Genomic DNA, 17017 nt, shown 5'->3' on the forward strand with positions numbered 1-17017 from the left:
TTCATCAGACCTCAGATCAGATCCCCAAATCTCACCAGACCTCCAAATCAGACCCCCAATTGGATCAGACAACACAAATCAGACTCCCAGTGTCAGATCTCACCCCCCCAAGCTCAGATCTCACCCCCCAAGCTCAGATCTGATCCCCCCCCAGCTCAGATCTGATCCCCCCCCCAAGCACAGATCTGATCCCCCCCCCCCAAGCTCAGATCTGCCCCCCCCCAAGCTCAGATCTGATCCCCCCCCCCCCAAGCAGAGATCTGACCCCCCCCCCCCCAAGCTCAGATCTGACCTCATTGCTCAGATCAGCTCCCCATTGCTCAGATCAGCTCCCCATTGCTCAGATCAGCTCCCCATTGCTTAGATCAGAACCCCCATTACTCAGATCAGACTCCCATTGCCCAGACCAGGACCACCCCCCCCCCCCCAATGCTTAGATCAGAGCCCCATGCTCAGTTCTATGATTTTAAAAAATATCTTCCCTCTCCTGATCAGGCACTGGGCTCCTGCTTGGGCACCTGCTACTCTGCAGGTCTGACACGCTCTCCGCTGTGACCCGATGAGCACAACGTCAGGTCATAGTATTTCTCCACGTACTATGTTCTCACACTGTGTGCATCAGGACGTAGTGGAGAGTGAGCTGGAGCTGCAAAGTAGCAACAGTGCCCGATCAGGGAAAGAGATCTGAGCAATGGCGTGGAGAGTGAGCCGCCTGACTGCTTCCCGGCTCCACAGCTGGAGTCGCACTTGAAGGAGCAAAGAGCCGCATGCGGCTCAAGAGCCACAGGTTGGCCACCCCTGATCTATTGGCTTACTTTGCACCAGAATTTTGTGCCAAAATGTTTGTGTGCTCTTTGTCAGATGTGATAAAGGAAGTGTCCAAAATATTGTCCAATAAGTAAATGTGGCACATGCTATGTGAGCAAAATTCTGACTCGATTTGAGCTGAAATTCTGCTGCATTTTGATAATTAAATCTGCCCCATTGAGTGTGTGCCACAGTATGAGGCTTATTCTTGTGGCACTGCCATGTGCATGAGCTTTTACTTACCAAAGGTACACAGTTAGGCCTCTTTCACACTACCGTATGGCTATTTCAGTGTTTTGCGGTCCGTTTTTCACGGATCCGTTGTTCCGTTGTGGTTCCGTTCCGTTTTTCTGTTCCGTTTTTCCAGTATACAGTAATTACATAGAAAAAAATTGGGCTGGGCATAACATTTTCAATAGATGGTTCTGCAAAAACGGAACGGATACGGAAGACATACGGATGCATTTCTGTATGTGTTTGGTTTTTTTTGCGGACCCATTGACTTGAATGGAGCCACAGAATGTGATTATCGGGCAATAATAGGACATGTTCCATCTTTCAACGGAACAAAAAAAAACGGAAATACGGAAATGGAATGCATACGGAGTACATTCATTTTTTTTTGCGGTACCATTGAAATGAATGGTTCCATATACGGAACGCAAAAAACAGCCCGCAAAACAAAAAAAAACGGTAGTGTGAAAGAGGCCTTAAAGGAAAATTACATCAATTTTCTCTAATGCATTACTAAGAAACATGAAAAGTGTGCATTTTGTAATGACTGTGTAGAGAATATTTGAATGCATTGATTATCTTTCTTCCATTAGGACTGCTTAACAACCTTCCACGAGCTAGTACCACTGTATTTCAGAGGATACCTAAAACCTCCATTTAATACGGAGGGCAGGCAATCGGCAGGGATGTCTGAAGAGGTAATGTGAACTTTCCTGATGTAGCTTTCTGTCTGCCTTGTACTCCTAAATTTCAGGCCTCATTCACACAACCATATTTTCGGTCCACATCAGATCTGCATTTTTTGCAGATCGGATGTGGACCCATTTATTTCAATAGGGGCCACTATTTGCTGTCCGCAACCGCAGGTCCATACCATGGCCCTGTGAAAAAAAATGGAACATGTCCTGTTCTTGGATAAAACATTTTGCAGGAGTTTGAAAGAAATGGTGACATTGATACAACCAGGATCCATGTTTTTTGTGTATATGTATATACAATGTATGCGTGTGTGTGTGTGTGTGTGTGTGTGTATATGTGTGTGTGTGTGTGTGTGTGTGTGTGTGTGTATATATACAGTACAGACCAAAAGTTTGGACACACCTTCTCATTCAAAGAGTTTTTTCTTTATTTTCATGACTATGAAAATTGTAGATTCACACTGAAGGCATCAAAACTATGAATTAACACATGTGGGATTACCGTATTTATCGGCGTATAACACGCACCTTCATTTTAAGAGGGAAATTTCAGGAAAATAAGGGTAGCTCAGAACTTTTTTTTATTAATATTAATACCACTTATAAGGTAAATAATGTAAAAGGATGACACTTATGGGGCTCTGTGGATGACACTTATGTCATCCACAGATCCCCATAAGTGTCATCTACAGATCCCCCATCAGATGGATAAGTGTGGAGAGAGGAGGCGGGAACACTCATGGCGGGGCCCGGTGCAGTGACTCTACTCTAAAAAACCGGGCCCCGCAACTGTTAAACATTCAATCTGACTCTATATCTAATTGTACGGTACTTACTGTAGTACCGGAGGTATAACATTAAGACGGCGCAGACCGGCATCTCCCTCGGTCATGCGCCGCCTGTCTCAGCTCCCTCCTCATGCGCCGCCTGCCCCAGCTCCCTCCTCATGCGCCGCCTGCCTGCTTATCTCACTTTATGAATGAACAGGCAAGCGGCGCATGACAGAGTGAGCTGGGGCAGGCGCCGCATGACAGAGGGAGCTGGGACAGGCGGCGCATGAGGAGGGAGCTGCGGCAGGCGCTGCGCCGTCTTAATGTTATACATTCGGTATGTAAAAACATGGCTTCTTAACATTATATCGGCGTATAACACGCATACATCATTTGCCCCCTATTTTCAGGGGGAAAAAGTGCGTGTTATACGCCGATAAATACGGTATATACATAACAAAAAAGTGTGAAACTACTGAAAATATGTCATATTCTAGGTTCTTCAAAGTAGCCACCTTTTGCTTTGATTACTGCTTTGCACACTCTTGGCATTCTCTTGATGAGCTTCAAGAGGTAGTCACCTGAAATGGTTTTCACTTCACAGGTGTGCCCTGTCAGGTTTAATAAGTGGGATTTCTTGCCTTATAAATGGGGTTGGGACCATCAGTTGCGTTGTGGAGAAGTCAGGTGGATACACAGCTGATAGTCCTACTGAATAGACTGTTAGAATTTGTATTATGGCAAGAAAAAAGCAGCTAAGTAAAGAAAAACGAGTGGCCATCATTACTTTAAGAAATGAAGGTCAGTCAGTCCGAAAAATCTGGAAAACTTTGAAAATGTCCCCAAGTGCAGTCACAAAAACAATCAAGCGCTACAAAGAAACTGGCTCACATGCGGACCGCCCCAGGAAAGGAAGACCAAGAGTCACCTCTGCTGCGGAGGATAAGTTCATCCGAGTCACCAGCCTCAGAAATCGCAAGTTAACAGCAGCTCAGATTAGAGACCAGGTCAATGCCACACAGAGTTCTAGCAGCAGACACATCTCTAGAACAACTGTTAAGAGGAGACTGTGTGAATCAGGCCTTCATGGTAGAATATCTGCTAGGAAACCACTGCTAAGGACAGGCAACAAGCAGAAGAGACTTGTTTGGGCTAAAGAACACAAGGAATGGACATTAGACCAGTGGAAATCTGTGCTTTGGTCTGATGAGTCCAAATTTGAGATCTTTAGTTCTAACCACTGTGTCTTTTAGCGACGCAGAAAAGGTGAACGGATGGACTCTACTTGCCTGGTTCCCACCGTGAAGCATGGAGGAGGAGGTGTGATGGTGTGGGGGTGCTTTGCTGGTGACACTGTTGGGGATTTATTCAAAATTGAAGGCATACTGAACCAGCATGGCTACCACAGCATCTTGCAGCGGCAAGCTATTTACTTTTCAACAGGACAATGACCTCAAACACACCTCCAGGCTGTGTAAGGGCTATTTGACCATGAAGGAGAGTGATGGGGTGCTGCGCCAGATGACCTGGCCTCCACAGTCACCGGACCTGAACCCATTCGAGATGGTTTGGGGTAAGCTGGACCGCAGAGTGAAGGCAAAAGGGCCGACAAGTGCTAAGCATCTCTGGGTACCTCCTTCAAGACTGTTGGAAGACCATTTCACGTGACTACCTCTTGAAGCTCATCAAGAGAATGCCAAGAGTGTGCAAAGCAGTAATCAAAGCAAAAGGTGGCTACTTTGAAGAACCTAGAATATGACACATTTTCAGTAGTTTCACACTTTTTTGTTATGTATATAATTCCACATGTGTTAATTCTTTGTTTTGATGCCTTCAGTGTGAATCTACAATTTTTATAGTCATGAAAATAAAGAAAACTCTTTGAATGAGAAGGTGTGTCCAAACTTTTGGTCTGTACTGTATATATATATATCTCAATCAACATATTCAATATTCATATTCTCTGTATATGTATACATAGATAGCTGTCAGTCACTGATAGCTGTACACGGGGAGGTGTTATCAGTGATGGATAGCATTCTGTGTAAGGCCTTGTTCCGTGCATTGGGCACCGCAATTTGCGGTCCCCAATGCACTGAGAACGTTCGTGCAGGCTCCGGGACAGATCTAGACCCATTCAACTTGAATGGGTCCGCATCCTTCCGTTCCGCAAAAAGATAGAGCAAGTTCTATCTTTTTGCAGAATGAAAGTACAGAACGGAACCCCATGAAGTGAATGGGTCCGCATCTGTGATGTGGAATGTACACGGAGTGGTGTCCGTGTATTGCGGATCCGCATATGCGGTCCACAATACAGAAACTGAATGGCTTGTTCACACGAACGTATATGTTCCGTTGACGTATTGCGGACCGCATATGCATCGTGGATGCGGACCCATTCACTCCGCAAACCCAGAGATGCGGAATGGAAGCACGGAATAGAATGCTACGGAAGCACTACAGAGTGCTTCCATGGGGTTCCGTTCCGTACTTTGGTTCTGCAGAAAGATAAAACTTGCTCTATCTTTTTGCGGAACGGAAGGATGCGGACCCATTCAAGTTAAATGGGTCTGGATCCGTCCCGGAGCCTGCACAAACGTTCTCCGTGCATTGGGGACTGCAAATTGTGGTGCCCAATGCACGGAACGGAACACATACGTTCGTGTGAACAAGCCCTAAGTGTATATACATAGATAGCTATCAGTCACTGATAGCTGTACACGGGGGAGGTGTTATTGGTGACACACGCTGCGAGTTCCTCACATTGAACTCGCTCGTGTGTCTGGTGTTTAAAGGGGTTCTGTCACCAGGATTAACGATATGTAGATATTTATATGTGTCCATTAGTCTTCATGCAGTGTTTACAATGATCCCTCTGTTTATGCTCTGTGTGCCTTATATTCTTATAAAATTTGATCTTATTCATATGTAAATCACCTCTGTCAGGAGCCCAAGGGGTTGTCCCACGCCTACTACTTTAATTTATTTACTGCACTATCCTGACGTCATGTAATCTCTGCTCCGTAGTCTCGCGCAGGCGCAGTGGACACTGTAGTCTGCGCCCGTGCGGACTACTGGCACCGGCTTCAACTTGTCCACTGCACATGCGCCGGCTCCCTGCGCACCCCGATCGGACCGGAAAAGACTCTTTCTGTAAAAGGACCCTTAGGGCTCTTTCACACGTGCGGATAATCCGCTGTGTGAAAGACATCCCATTCTGGACAGCAGAGACACGGAGCAGTAACATGACTGATAATGCTCCGTGCCTCTTTGTGATCTTTTTACTACAAAATCACAGTGAGATAAAGTTGTCACCGTGATTTTGTAGCAAAAAGGTCACAGGGAGGCACGGAGCATTATCAATCATGTTAATGCTCCGTGGCGCTGCTGTCCAGAATGGGACTTGGCTCTCTTTCATGCAGCGGATTACCCGCACGGGATCCGCTCGTGTGAAAAAGTCCTTACTCTGTAAGGAAACAGTAGGTTTAGCAACAATGATGGTGGCGGCTTTTATTATTTGTGGTTAGATACTCTGCATACACTTATTAACTGGTATTTATTTTCTTACAGTGGTATCTCCCCTTGGTAAAACCATCCTGAAAGAATTCCTCATAGCCGCCATACATAATCCTGGATATCTGTGCTTATTTTAAAGCACACAGTCTCCTGCTGCTGCTCCATCACAACGGCTGGCACTCCATTTCCATACACGAGGACTCATTGCTGGGCAATGTGTAGCGGAGAATTAAAATTTACTTTCTTCTCTTATATTATGTTTTATGCCAAAATAGACAGTTTGTGTTCTATTATATGGCTCCCAATGATGCTTCATATAGGGTTGTGTTAAACTACTGTTTAACGCGGTGCTAAAATGTAATATCACTGGAGCAGCATAAAATATGAGGGATGCTGTTGAATTCTTTTAAAAGAAAAAAATTATTTTAAAATAAATTTATTACAACAAAAATAAAATAAAGCAGCTTTTTACAATTCTGTAACTGTGCATTGATAAAGTACAAGGAATCCTACTATAATGGTATAGGCTGGATTATTTAAGCAAATGTGTCATCAAAAAATGATCTATTGTATAATATATAGAATATATATATGTGTGTGTGTGTGTATATATATATATATATATATATGTATGTATATATGTATAATCTATATTTATAATATTGAGGTTTCCAGGCCACAGAGGTATCCACATCACAAAGTGCAGAAATACATTCAGGCCAGGGAAGGCATTGACATAACGTTAACCCTTTCTGGACATCCGTCGTACATGCACGGCAGATGCAATGGGTGCCATAGCTGCCAGGGTTCTGCCGTTTCAAACAGCACATATCAGGGATTAATGTGTGTGATCAGTGATAATACCAATCTCACACATTTAACCCTTCAGATGCCATGGCCAAATGTGATCACAGCATCTAAGAACACTAAAACCAGGATCCACGCACTTCCCTGTCCGGAACACCTCTCCCTTGCTGAGAACAGGCAGGGCGTCCGGGCCTGTACAAGACCAGAGACACACGAGTGAGTGCTATGCGTCAAACTCGCGGCATCTGTCAGTGTAATACCATAGATTTCAGGACTGTAAGGATTAAACAGCATTCTACTGATTTTATTATGCTGTTTAATCCTTACAGTGGTACCCCTCACTGACACACACATTATGAGCTTAAAGAGGACCTTTCATTACAATAAAAAAATCTAAACTAAGTATGCTGATATAGAGAGCGTTCTCCCGGTATAGGCTCCGGTATCTTCAGATTTTCGGCTCAACTGCGTTGTGTGAAAATCGCAGCATGTTCTATATTCTGCGTTTTCACACAACGCAGGCCCCATAGAAATTAATAGGGCTGTGTGAAAATTGCATCCACAGTGCAGTGCGGTGCGATTTTCACGCATTGTAGCTCACGTGGCGAGCGTGATGATGTCAGCGAAGGTCCTTTTGCAGGTCCTTCAAGAAGAACAAAGACTAGGATCCCGGCTGCACGATCAAGTGGATGAGGCGAGTTATGTTTTTATTTTAACTCTCAATTTACATTATACTCGTGTGTGTGTGTGTGTATGTGTGTGTATATATATATATATATATATATATATATATATATATATATATATATATATATATATTATATATATAGAGAGAGAGAAAAGAAGTCCAGCGGGAGCACCAACCAGGATATGGGTGCAAGGTCCAACGTGGGGTAACGGCAATCCCCTATAATATAGACATGAGTCCTTACAGTAGGTGGAGCTTTCTGCGGAAGTGAGACCCCTGCCTTTGAGTTGCCTCCCTTTGAATGGATTTTCTTTGGTTGTGAGCACTTTTTTATGGTTGCTCCTAGTTGGAGTCCGTACAAGACATTACACTCTGCACCTGCCTTGATGGAATTCTGGGTTCTGCAATGCTAATCTCTACCCCCCACCTCCCCACTTCTCTTCTTTCCCCCTTTTGTTTTTACTCCCCCCCCCCCCGTCTTTGTTCCTTTATACATTGTTGAGTTTAGAGGTAATCCGATTAGATCTCTAATGGATACTCATGTGTCTGTTTATTGAGATAAGCAGATGAGTTGTATTTTAAAATTTCATCTAGATGAGACTGAATATGGTAATAATTTGCCATTACGATCATATGTTTATAATGTGTGAGCAGGCTATGCGTATACCTCCGAAAGGTTGTAACAATGCTGACCTCTTTGTTACGTATTTCTTGTTGGAAAACAATAAAAACAATTTTAAAACATAATATAGACGAAAGAAGTAGGACTGCACTCCGGAGTAGTGATGAAAACAAAGGATTTTAATCACCCATAATGTGGCAAATCTTGCGACGTTTCGGCTCTCAAGAGCTTGAGGAAGGCTCTTGAGAGCCGAAACGTCGCAGGATTTGCCACATTATGGGTGATTAAAATCCTTTGTTTTCATCACTACTCCGGAGTGCAGTCCTACTTCTTTCGTCTATATATACAGTACAGACCAAAAGTTTGGACACACCTTCTCATTCAAAGAGTTTTCTTTATTTTCATGGCTATGAAAATTGTAGATTCACACCGAAGGCATCAAAACTATGAATTAACACATGTGGAATTATATACATAACAAAAAAAAGTGTGAAACAACTGAAAATATGTCATATTCTAGGTTCTTCAAAGTAGCCACCTTTTGCTTTGATTACTGCTTTGCACTTTTGGCATGATGAGCTTCAAGAGGTAGTCACCTGAAATGGTCTTCCAACAGTCTTGAAGGAGTTCCCAGAGATGCTTAGCACTTGTTAGCCCTTTTGCCTTCACTCTGCGGTCCAGCTCACCCCAAACCATCTCGATTGGGTTCAGGTCCGGTGAGTGTGGAGGCCAGGTCATCTGGCGCAGCACCCCATCACTCTCCTTCATGGTCAAATAGCCCTTACACAGCCTGGAGGTGTGTTTGGGGTCATTGTCCTGTTGAAAAATAAATGATGGTCCAACTAAACGCAAACCGGATGGAATAGCATGCCGCTGCAAGATGCTGTGGTAGCCATGCTGGTTCAGTATGCCTTCAATTTTAAATAAATCCCCAACAGTGTCACCAGCAAAGCACCCCCACACCATCACACCTCCTCCTCCATGCTTCACGGTGAGAACCAGGCATGTAGAGTCCATCCGTTCACCTTTTCTGCGTCGCACAAAGACATGGTGGTTGGAACCAAAGATCTCAAATTTGGACTCATCAAACCAAAGCACAGATTTCCACTGGTCTAATGTCCATTCCTTGTGTTCTTTAGCCCAAACAAGTCTCTTCTGCTTGTTGCCTGTCCTTAGCAGTGGTTTCCTAGCAGATATTCTACCATGAAGGCCTGATTCACACAGTCTCCTCTTAACAGTTGTTCTAGAGATGTGTCTGCTGCTAGAACTCTGTGTGGTATTGACCTGGTCTCTAATCTAAGCTGCTGTTAACCTGCGATTTCTGAGGCTGGTGACTCGGATGAACTTATCCTCCGCAGCAGAGGTGACTCTTGGTTTTCCTTTCCTATAATCCCCTATAATATAGACGAAATTTTTCCGGGACATGAGTCCTTACAGTAGGTGGAGCTTTCTGCGGAAGTGAGACCCCTGCCTTTGAGTTGCCTCCCTTTGAATGGATTTTCTTTGGTTGTGAGCACTTTTTTATGGTTGCTCCTAGTTGGAGTCCGTACAAGACATTACACTCTGCACCTGCCTTGATGGAATTCTGGGTTCTGCAATGCTAATCTCTACCCCCCCCCACCTCCCCACTTCTCTTCTTTCATGTAGAACAATAAATTTTGAGAAAAATTTATATAGAAATGTAGTTTTATTTGCAAAAATTTACAATTTTATTTATTTATTTGCAAAAATTTCTGTCAATTTCAATTAATAACAAAAATGTAAAAACGTCAGCAGCAATGAAATACCACCAAATGAAAGTTCTATTAGTGAGAAGAAAAGGAGGTAAAATTAATTTGGGTGGTAAGTTGTATGACCGAGCAATAAACGGTGAAAGCAGTGTAGTGCAGAAGTGTAAAAAGTGGTCTGGTCATTAAGGGGGTTTAAGCTAGGGGAGCTGAGCTGGTTAAAGTTCTCCTACAGCAGTGAAGATAAATGGCTGGGTTGTTATGGAAACCTGGAGTAAAACTGTGTATGTGGAGGACCTGCGAGTTTCTATGGGCTAATAAGGGTCATGTGACCAAGCTTCTATTGGCTAATGCATTTTTAAGGAATATCTCAGAAACGGTACCTCCTTTAGAGCTGAGACCTGCTCTAAAACCTTCCCGGACACCTTGCATGGGTGAATAAAGGATCCCACTAGTTTCACCTACTAGAAGTGCTGCGGTGTATTTATTTTTATTGATTATCACTCTGGTAAAGTGCAATACCGCTGGCACCCGCTGCTACAGGCTGTTTGATAAGGTGTGCTGCCCTGAACTTCCAATTGCTATATAGCAACCAATCAGATCCCACCTTTCATTTTTTAGAGCTCCTTTGGAAAATGAAAGGTGGAATCTGATTGGTTGCTATGGTCAACTAAGCCAGTTCTACTTTACACCAGTTTTTTTTCTTTTAACCGCTTCCTGCTCTGCTATGTAGATGTGTAGCACAGTGATAACCTTTTTGAGTCAGCTATAGAGCTGATACATTGCTGAAACTGACAGGACTAGAACTAGCTCCAGTTCTGCCATTTTGAACCCTTAAGATGCTGCGTGTGAAAATTACAAACACAATGCGCATAAAACGATGCTGTTCTTATTAGGTTAATGTAGTTTTTTTTTTGTTTTTTGGGAGGGGGCAATTCTGAGTTTTGCTATGGGGCCCCATCATTTCTTTATACGCCCCTGCCATATTTTTTATATGGAAAAATATAAAATGTTCAAATCCCCTTTCCCCAGAATTAAAATAAATAAAGGCAAAAAAAAATAAACATCATAAGCATCGCCACAAATGCCCAAACTATTAAAATGCACATGTATTTATTGTTGGAGACTGAACATTGTTTCATGCTATGTTATACATTGCTTGGTTTATTTCCCTGTATGCCTATGTATTTGAAGTATTGAGTCTGACCACTAGATGTCACTATACACAAATACTCTATCATAATGTTCCATGTGTTGACTATCTGTTATTGCATTTCCCTGTTATCTATGGTTGTTGTTCTTCTATATCTCCTGTGCTAACATGAGCACCATGCTCTCTGCTGTATGTCTCTTCAATACAAATGAATCCTAGTAAACTACAGCCATCCATATATGTCTGATTATTCTCTGCATCATCTGCACCAGCCAACAAAGGTTATGGGCCCAGACAACGTGAATCATCAGACAGTCGGAACAGAGGCCTAGTCTTCATCTGCACACCATCTTTGATCAAGCTGCGGAGGCAATCTGCTCTGAGGTATCCAGGTGCTTGGAATACGAGCAAGGTACATTAATCATGGCTAGCAGCGGGGATCTTAAACTGGGGATCACTAAGCTAAATAGTGACAACTACCAGATGTGGAAGTTCAAGATGGAGATGTTGCTGAGCAAAGATGACACATGTGATGTCCTCACCACAGACAGTCCGGATGTAGACAACCAGGAGTGGGATAAGAAAAACAGACAGGCAAGAGCCACAATAGCCCTACTGGTAGAAGATGAACAGATTATCCACATAAAAGGGGAAGATACTGCCAAAAGTATGTGGAATGCACTCCGTAGATTACATGAGAGCTCTAGCTTAAACAACAAGTTATATTTACTAAGGAAGCTGTATCATTAAAAACTGACTCCAGAAGGGGATATGCAAGAACATATAAGAAGCGTGCTGGAGATTGTTGCACAACTCAGGGACCTCGGAGAGGAGATCAAAGATAACCATGTGACAGCAATACTTTTATGCAGCCTGCCAGAGTCATACAACCCTCTGATTAATGCATTAGAGACAAGATCTGAAGCAGAACTCACATTACAGTTGGTGAAATCTCGACTTTCAGATGAATACAAGCGCAGAAAGGAGCAAACTTCTCACAGGCAAGAGAGCGATACAGGAGCAGCACTTAAAGCGACAGACACTAAGATGCCAAGCTGGAAGGCCAAACTATGTTTCCGGTGTAACAGGGCTGGGCATTTCAAGCGCGACTGTCCATTGTGGAGGAATGAGCAGAGGGAAAAAGATCCCAATCAGGCACTCATAACCATGATGAAAAACAGCGACCAAGCAGCGTGGCACGGAACTTTTAAAGTGACAGATGCTGTCACAAACCATAAATGGTATATAGATTCTGGAGCAACAAGTCACATGACTAACGATAGAGAATTCTTCGTAGAGCTCAATCCAGACAAGAAAGAAACCATATATCTTGCAGACGGGAGTTGCACAACTGCTGAAGGAACAGGATATGGAATAGTCACTTGTAAAAATGAGGCTGGACAAGTGTTAAAAATACCAATGACGGATGTATTGTATGTTCCCGGGCTCAATGGCGGCCTTATATCAGTCAGGCGACTGGCAAGCAAAGGACTAACCACAATGTTTAAAGGTGACCAATGCACTATCCAAGATGGGGAAAGAGTCATAGGAACAGCTAAAGCGGGTAAGCACCTTTATGAACTTGATGTTGTTGAGCAAGAAACAAAGCTCTGCACACATAAGCACAAGAACTGTATTCATTTATGGCACAGACGTCTGGGCCACAGGCACCCTGACAGCATACAGGAGCTGGCCAGACGAGATTTAACGAAAGGCTTCAAGTTAACAGGCTGCCCAAACACGCTAAGGTGTGAATGCTGCATCAAGGCCAAAGCCACCAGAGTAACCCCACCAAAGGCAAGTGAAAGCAGAGCAACAAGACCGATCGACCTAATACACACAGATGTATGCGGGCCTATGAGAACAACCACCCCAGGAGGAAATAAATACATATTAACTTTTATAGACGACTACTCAAGGTTTACAGTGACATACCTAATGAAGAACAAGTCAGAAGTATTCGACAAGCTGAAGGACTATGTTACCAAAGTAAGCAATAAATTTCACAGAAAACCATTAGTACTCAGAAGTGATAATGGTGGCGAGTACACCGGGTTTCAAGTAGAGAATACACTCAGGGAACTAGGAATAGAACATCAAAAGACTGTCCCATATACTCCAGAGCAGAACGGGGTAGCAGAGAGGAAAAACAGATCTCTGACTGAAATGATCAGATGCATGTTGACAGATTCTGGACTCCCTGAAAAATATTGGGGAGAAGCAGCACAAACGGCCACCTACTTACAAAACATTACACTCCAAGGCAACGACCAAAACTCCATACGAGCTATGGCACAGTCGAAAACCAAGCATAGGACACCTCAAGATATTTGGAAGCAAAGCTTTTGCTTACATTCCGGGAGAAAAGCGCAGCAAGCTCCAAAATAGAGCAATTGAAGGTGTCTTTGTTGGTTATGCTGAAAACACCAAAGGATACAGAATCCTACACCCAAAGACCGATAAAGTGACAATCAGCAACAGCGTAACATTTATCGAGGACCTGAGAAATGAAGTAACAGAGCCAGCCATGCCAAGAGCAGAAGAACCAGATAACACTGAGCAGGTTTTTTTTCCTATGGAACAAACACCCGAGAGTGATACTGTGTCACAGAAGAGACTGGAACAAACTGAACCAGCTAATGACGCTGAACCAAGACGCTCAATGAGAGAAAACAAAGGTAAACCCCCCCAACAGACTCTCGTACAAAGTAGAAACATCCTGCATAAGAGAACCCACTTGTTGGAAAGACATAACACAACTCCCGGAGAGGGAAGCCAAGAGATGGATAAAGGCAGCTGAGGAAGAAATCATCTCACTACAGGACACGCAGGCTTGGGTGCTAACGCAACTGCCGGCCAAAAAGAGGGCAATTGGCTGTAAATGGACTTTCAAGGTCAAGTACAACACTGATGGTACAGTTGAGAGATATAAAGCGAGACCCGTAGCCAAAGGATACTCCCAAAAATATGGAGAAGACTACGATGAGACATTTGCCCCAGTGGTCAAACATACCACAATCAGAGCTCTACTCACAGTTGCAACTACAAAACAAATGCTAGTAAAGCACTTTGATGTAAAAACCGCTTTCCTACACAGTGACTTAACAGAAGACATCTACATGGAGCAACCAGAGGGCTTTGTAGACCCACAAAAGCCAGAACAGGTATGCAAACTTAAGAAGGGGATCTACGGGCTCAAGCAAGCAGCCAGAGCATGGAACATGAAGATTAATGAGGCGCCTTTGAGAGAATCCTTTCAGAGGAGCAAGGCCGATCCCTGCCTATACACCAAGAAACTAAATGGTAGGTGGATCTTTGTACTCATTTATGTAGATGATCTGTTAGTATGTTATGAGCAAGAAGGGGATTTTTCCAGACTGCTGGAGGTCTTAAACATGGACTTTGAAACAAAAGATCTAGGTGATGTCAAACACTTCCTAGGCATGCAGATAGAAAGAGAAGAAGATGGTAGTTTTCTTATTAACCAGAGTCACAAAATACAGGAAGTAATTGAAACTTTTGGGCTCAATGATGCCAAACCAGTCAACTCGCCTATGGAGACAAATTATCTTAAAGAATTAAACAACTCAATTAACCCCTTGCAAGATGACTCACAATTCAGAAGAGCAATGGGGAAGTTACTATACATTGCTACAGTGGCAAGGCCTGACATAGCCACAGCAGTGGGATTCTTATGCAGAAAAGTATCCCAGCCAACCCAGATGGACTGGAACGCAGCAAAAAGGATCATACGCTATTTGAAGGGAACAATAGACTTTAAACTAAAACTTTCATCAACAGGGAAAAGTGGTCTGACTGGATATGTGGATGCAGACTGGGCAGGTGACCCCAGTGATCGGAAATCCACCAGTGGACACCTGTTTCTATTCAAAGACGGGCTGATCAGCTGGACCACCAGAAAACAGTCCACAGTGACACTGTCCTCCACGGAAGCAGAATATGTGGCCGCATCACAAGCAGGGCAAGAGGTAATCTGGTTGAGACAATTGCTTGAAGATCTAGATCACAACCAGACAGAGTCCACGCCAATCTATGAGGACAATCAAGGATGTATAGCACTCGCACAGACAGAGCGGATAAACCCGAGAACCAAACACATACAGTCATGTGAAAAAATTAGGACACCCTCTGAAAGCATGTGGTTTTTTGTAACATTTTTAATAAAAGGTTATTTCATCTCCGTTTCAACAATACAGAGAGATTAAAGTAATCCAACTAAACAAAGAAAACTGAAGAAAAGTCTTTTCAAGATCTTCTGTAAATGTCATTCTACAAAAATGCCTATTCTAACTGAGGAAAAAGATAGGACACCCTTGCCCCTAATAGCGAGTGTTACCTCCTTTGGCTGAAATAACTGCAGTGAGACGGTTCTTGTAGCCATCTACCAGTCTTCGACATCGGTCTGAGGAAATTTTACCCCACTCCTCAATGCAGAACTTTTTCAGCTGTGAGATGTTTGAGGGGTTTCTTGCACGTACAGCCCTTTTCAAGTCACCCCACAGCATCTCAATGGGATTCAAATCTGGACTTTGACTTGGCCATTCCAGGACTCTCCATTTCTTCTTTTTCAGCCAATCTTTGGTTGATTTACTAGTATGTTTTGGGTCATTGTCATGTTGCATGGTCCAGTTCCGCTTCAGCTTTAATTTTCTAACTGATGGTCTCACATGTTCTTCAAGCACCTTCTGATACACAGTAGAATTCATCGTGGATTCTATGATGGTGAGCTGACCAGGTCCTGCTGTAGCAAAGCAGCCCCAAACCATGACACTTCCACCTCCATGCTTCACAGTTGGTATGAGGTTCTTTTCTTGGAATGCTGTGTTTGGTTTACGCCAAACATGTCCTCTGCTGTTGTGTCCAAATAATTCAATTTTGGACTCATCTGTCCAAAGAACATTATTCCAGAAGTCCTGGTCTTTGTCAACTTTATCTCTGGCAAATGTCAGTCTGGCCTCGATGTTTCTCTTGGAAAGCAAAGGTTTCCTCCTTGCACACCTCCCATGCAAGTTAAACTTGTACAGTCTCTTTCTGATTGTAGAGGCATGTACTTCTACATCAACAGTAGCCAGAGCCTGCTGTAGTTCTCGAGATGACACTTTAGGGTTTTTGGAGACCTCTTTTAGCATCTTGCGGTCTGCTCTTGGGGTGAACTTGCTGGGGCGACCAGTCCTGGGCATGTTGGCAGTTGTTTTGAAAGCCCTCCACTTGTAGACTATCTTCCGGACAGTGGAATGGCTGATTTCAAAATCTTTTGAGATCTTTTTAAATCCTCTTCCCAGACTCATAGGCTGCTACAATCTTTTTTCTGAAGTCCTCTGACAGCTCTTTTGCTCTCACCATGGTGCTCACTCTCACTTCAACAGTCAGGAGCACACCAAACTAAATGTCTGAGGTTTAAATAGGGCAAGCCTCATTCAACATGCAGAGTAACGATCTACTAATTATGTGCACCTGGTGTGATATACCTGTGTGAGATCTGAGCCGATTTAAGAGGGAATACATGTGAGGGTGTCCTATCTTTTTCCTCAGTTAGAATAGGCATTTTTGTAGAATGACATTTACAGAAGATCTTGAAAAGACTTTTCTTCAGTTTTCTTTGTTTAGTTGGATTACTTTAATCTCTCTGTATTGTTGAAACGGAGATGAAATAACCTTTTATTAAAAATGTTACAAAAAACCACATGCTTTCAAAGGGTGTCCTAATTTTTTCACATGACTGTAGATGTGAGATATCACTTCTTAAGAGACTTGCAAGAGCAAGGACAGATGGATCTACGATACTGTCCCACTGAGGAAATGTTAGCAGACATCCTTACTAAGCCTTTGCCTGCAAAGAGACATATGGATCTAACAAGAAGAATCGGTTTGTCTAATTAAGCACTTCACAATGAGAAGGGGTGTTGGAGACTGAACATTGTTTCATGCTATGTTATACATTGCTTGGTTTATTTCCCTGTATGCCTATGTATTT

General features: G+C 43.3%; 1 protein-coding gene across 2 annotated transcripts in view; it reads left to right on the plus strand.

The window, feature by feature from the left end:
* The window catches only part of LOC122929552 (uncharacterized protein HI_0077-like), a 51582-nt gene extending 45080 nt beyond the window's left edge, over positions 1-6502 (plus strand). For both annotated transcript variants that reach the window (XM_044283167.1, XM_044283166.1), the window contains exons 11-12: positions 1635-1739; positions 6080-6502. In XM_044283167.1, coding sequence (XP_044139102.1) covers positions 1635-1739; positions 6080-6109 — 135 coding nt within the window. In that variant the 3' untranslated portion in view covers positions 6110-6502. The remainder of the gene's footprint in view (positions 1-1634; positions 1740-6079) is intronic.
* Positions 6503-17017: the final 10515 nt, after the last annotated feature.

This window comes from Bufo gargarizans, chromosome 2 (genome assembly GCF_014858855.1).
Source record: "Bufo gargarizans isolate SCDJY-AF-19 chromosome 2, ASM1485885v1, whole genome shotgun sequence".
In the NCBI taxonomy this organism is placed as follows: domain Eukaryota; kingdom Metazoa; phylum Chordata; class Amphibia; order Anura; family Bufonidae; genus Bufo; species Bufo gargarizans.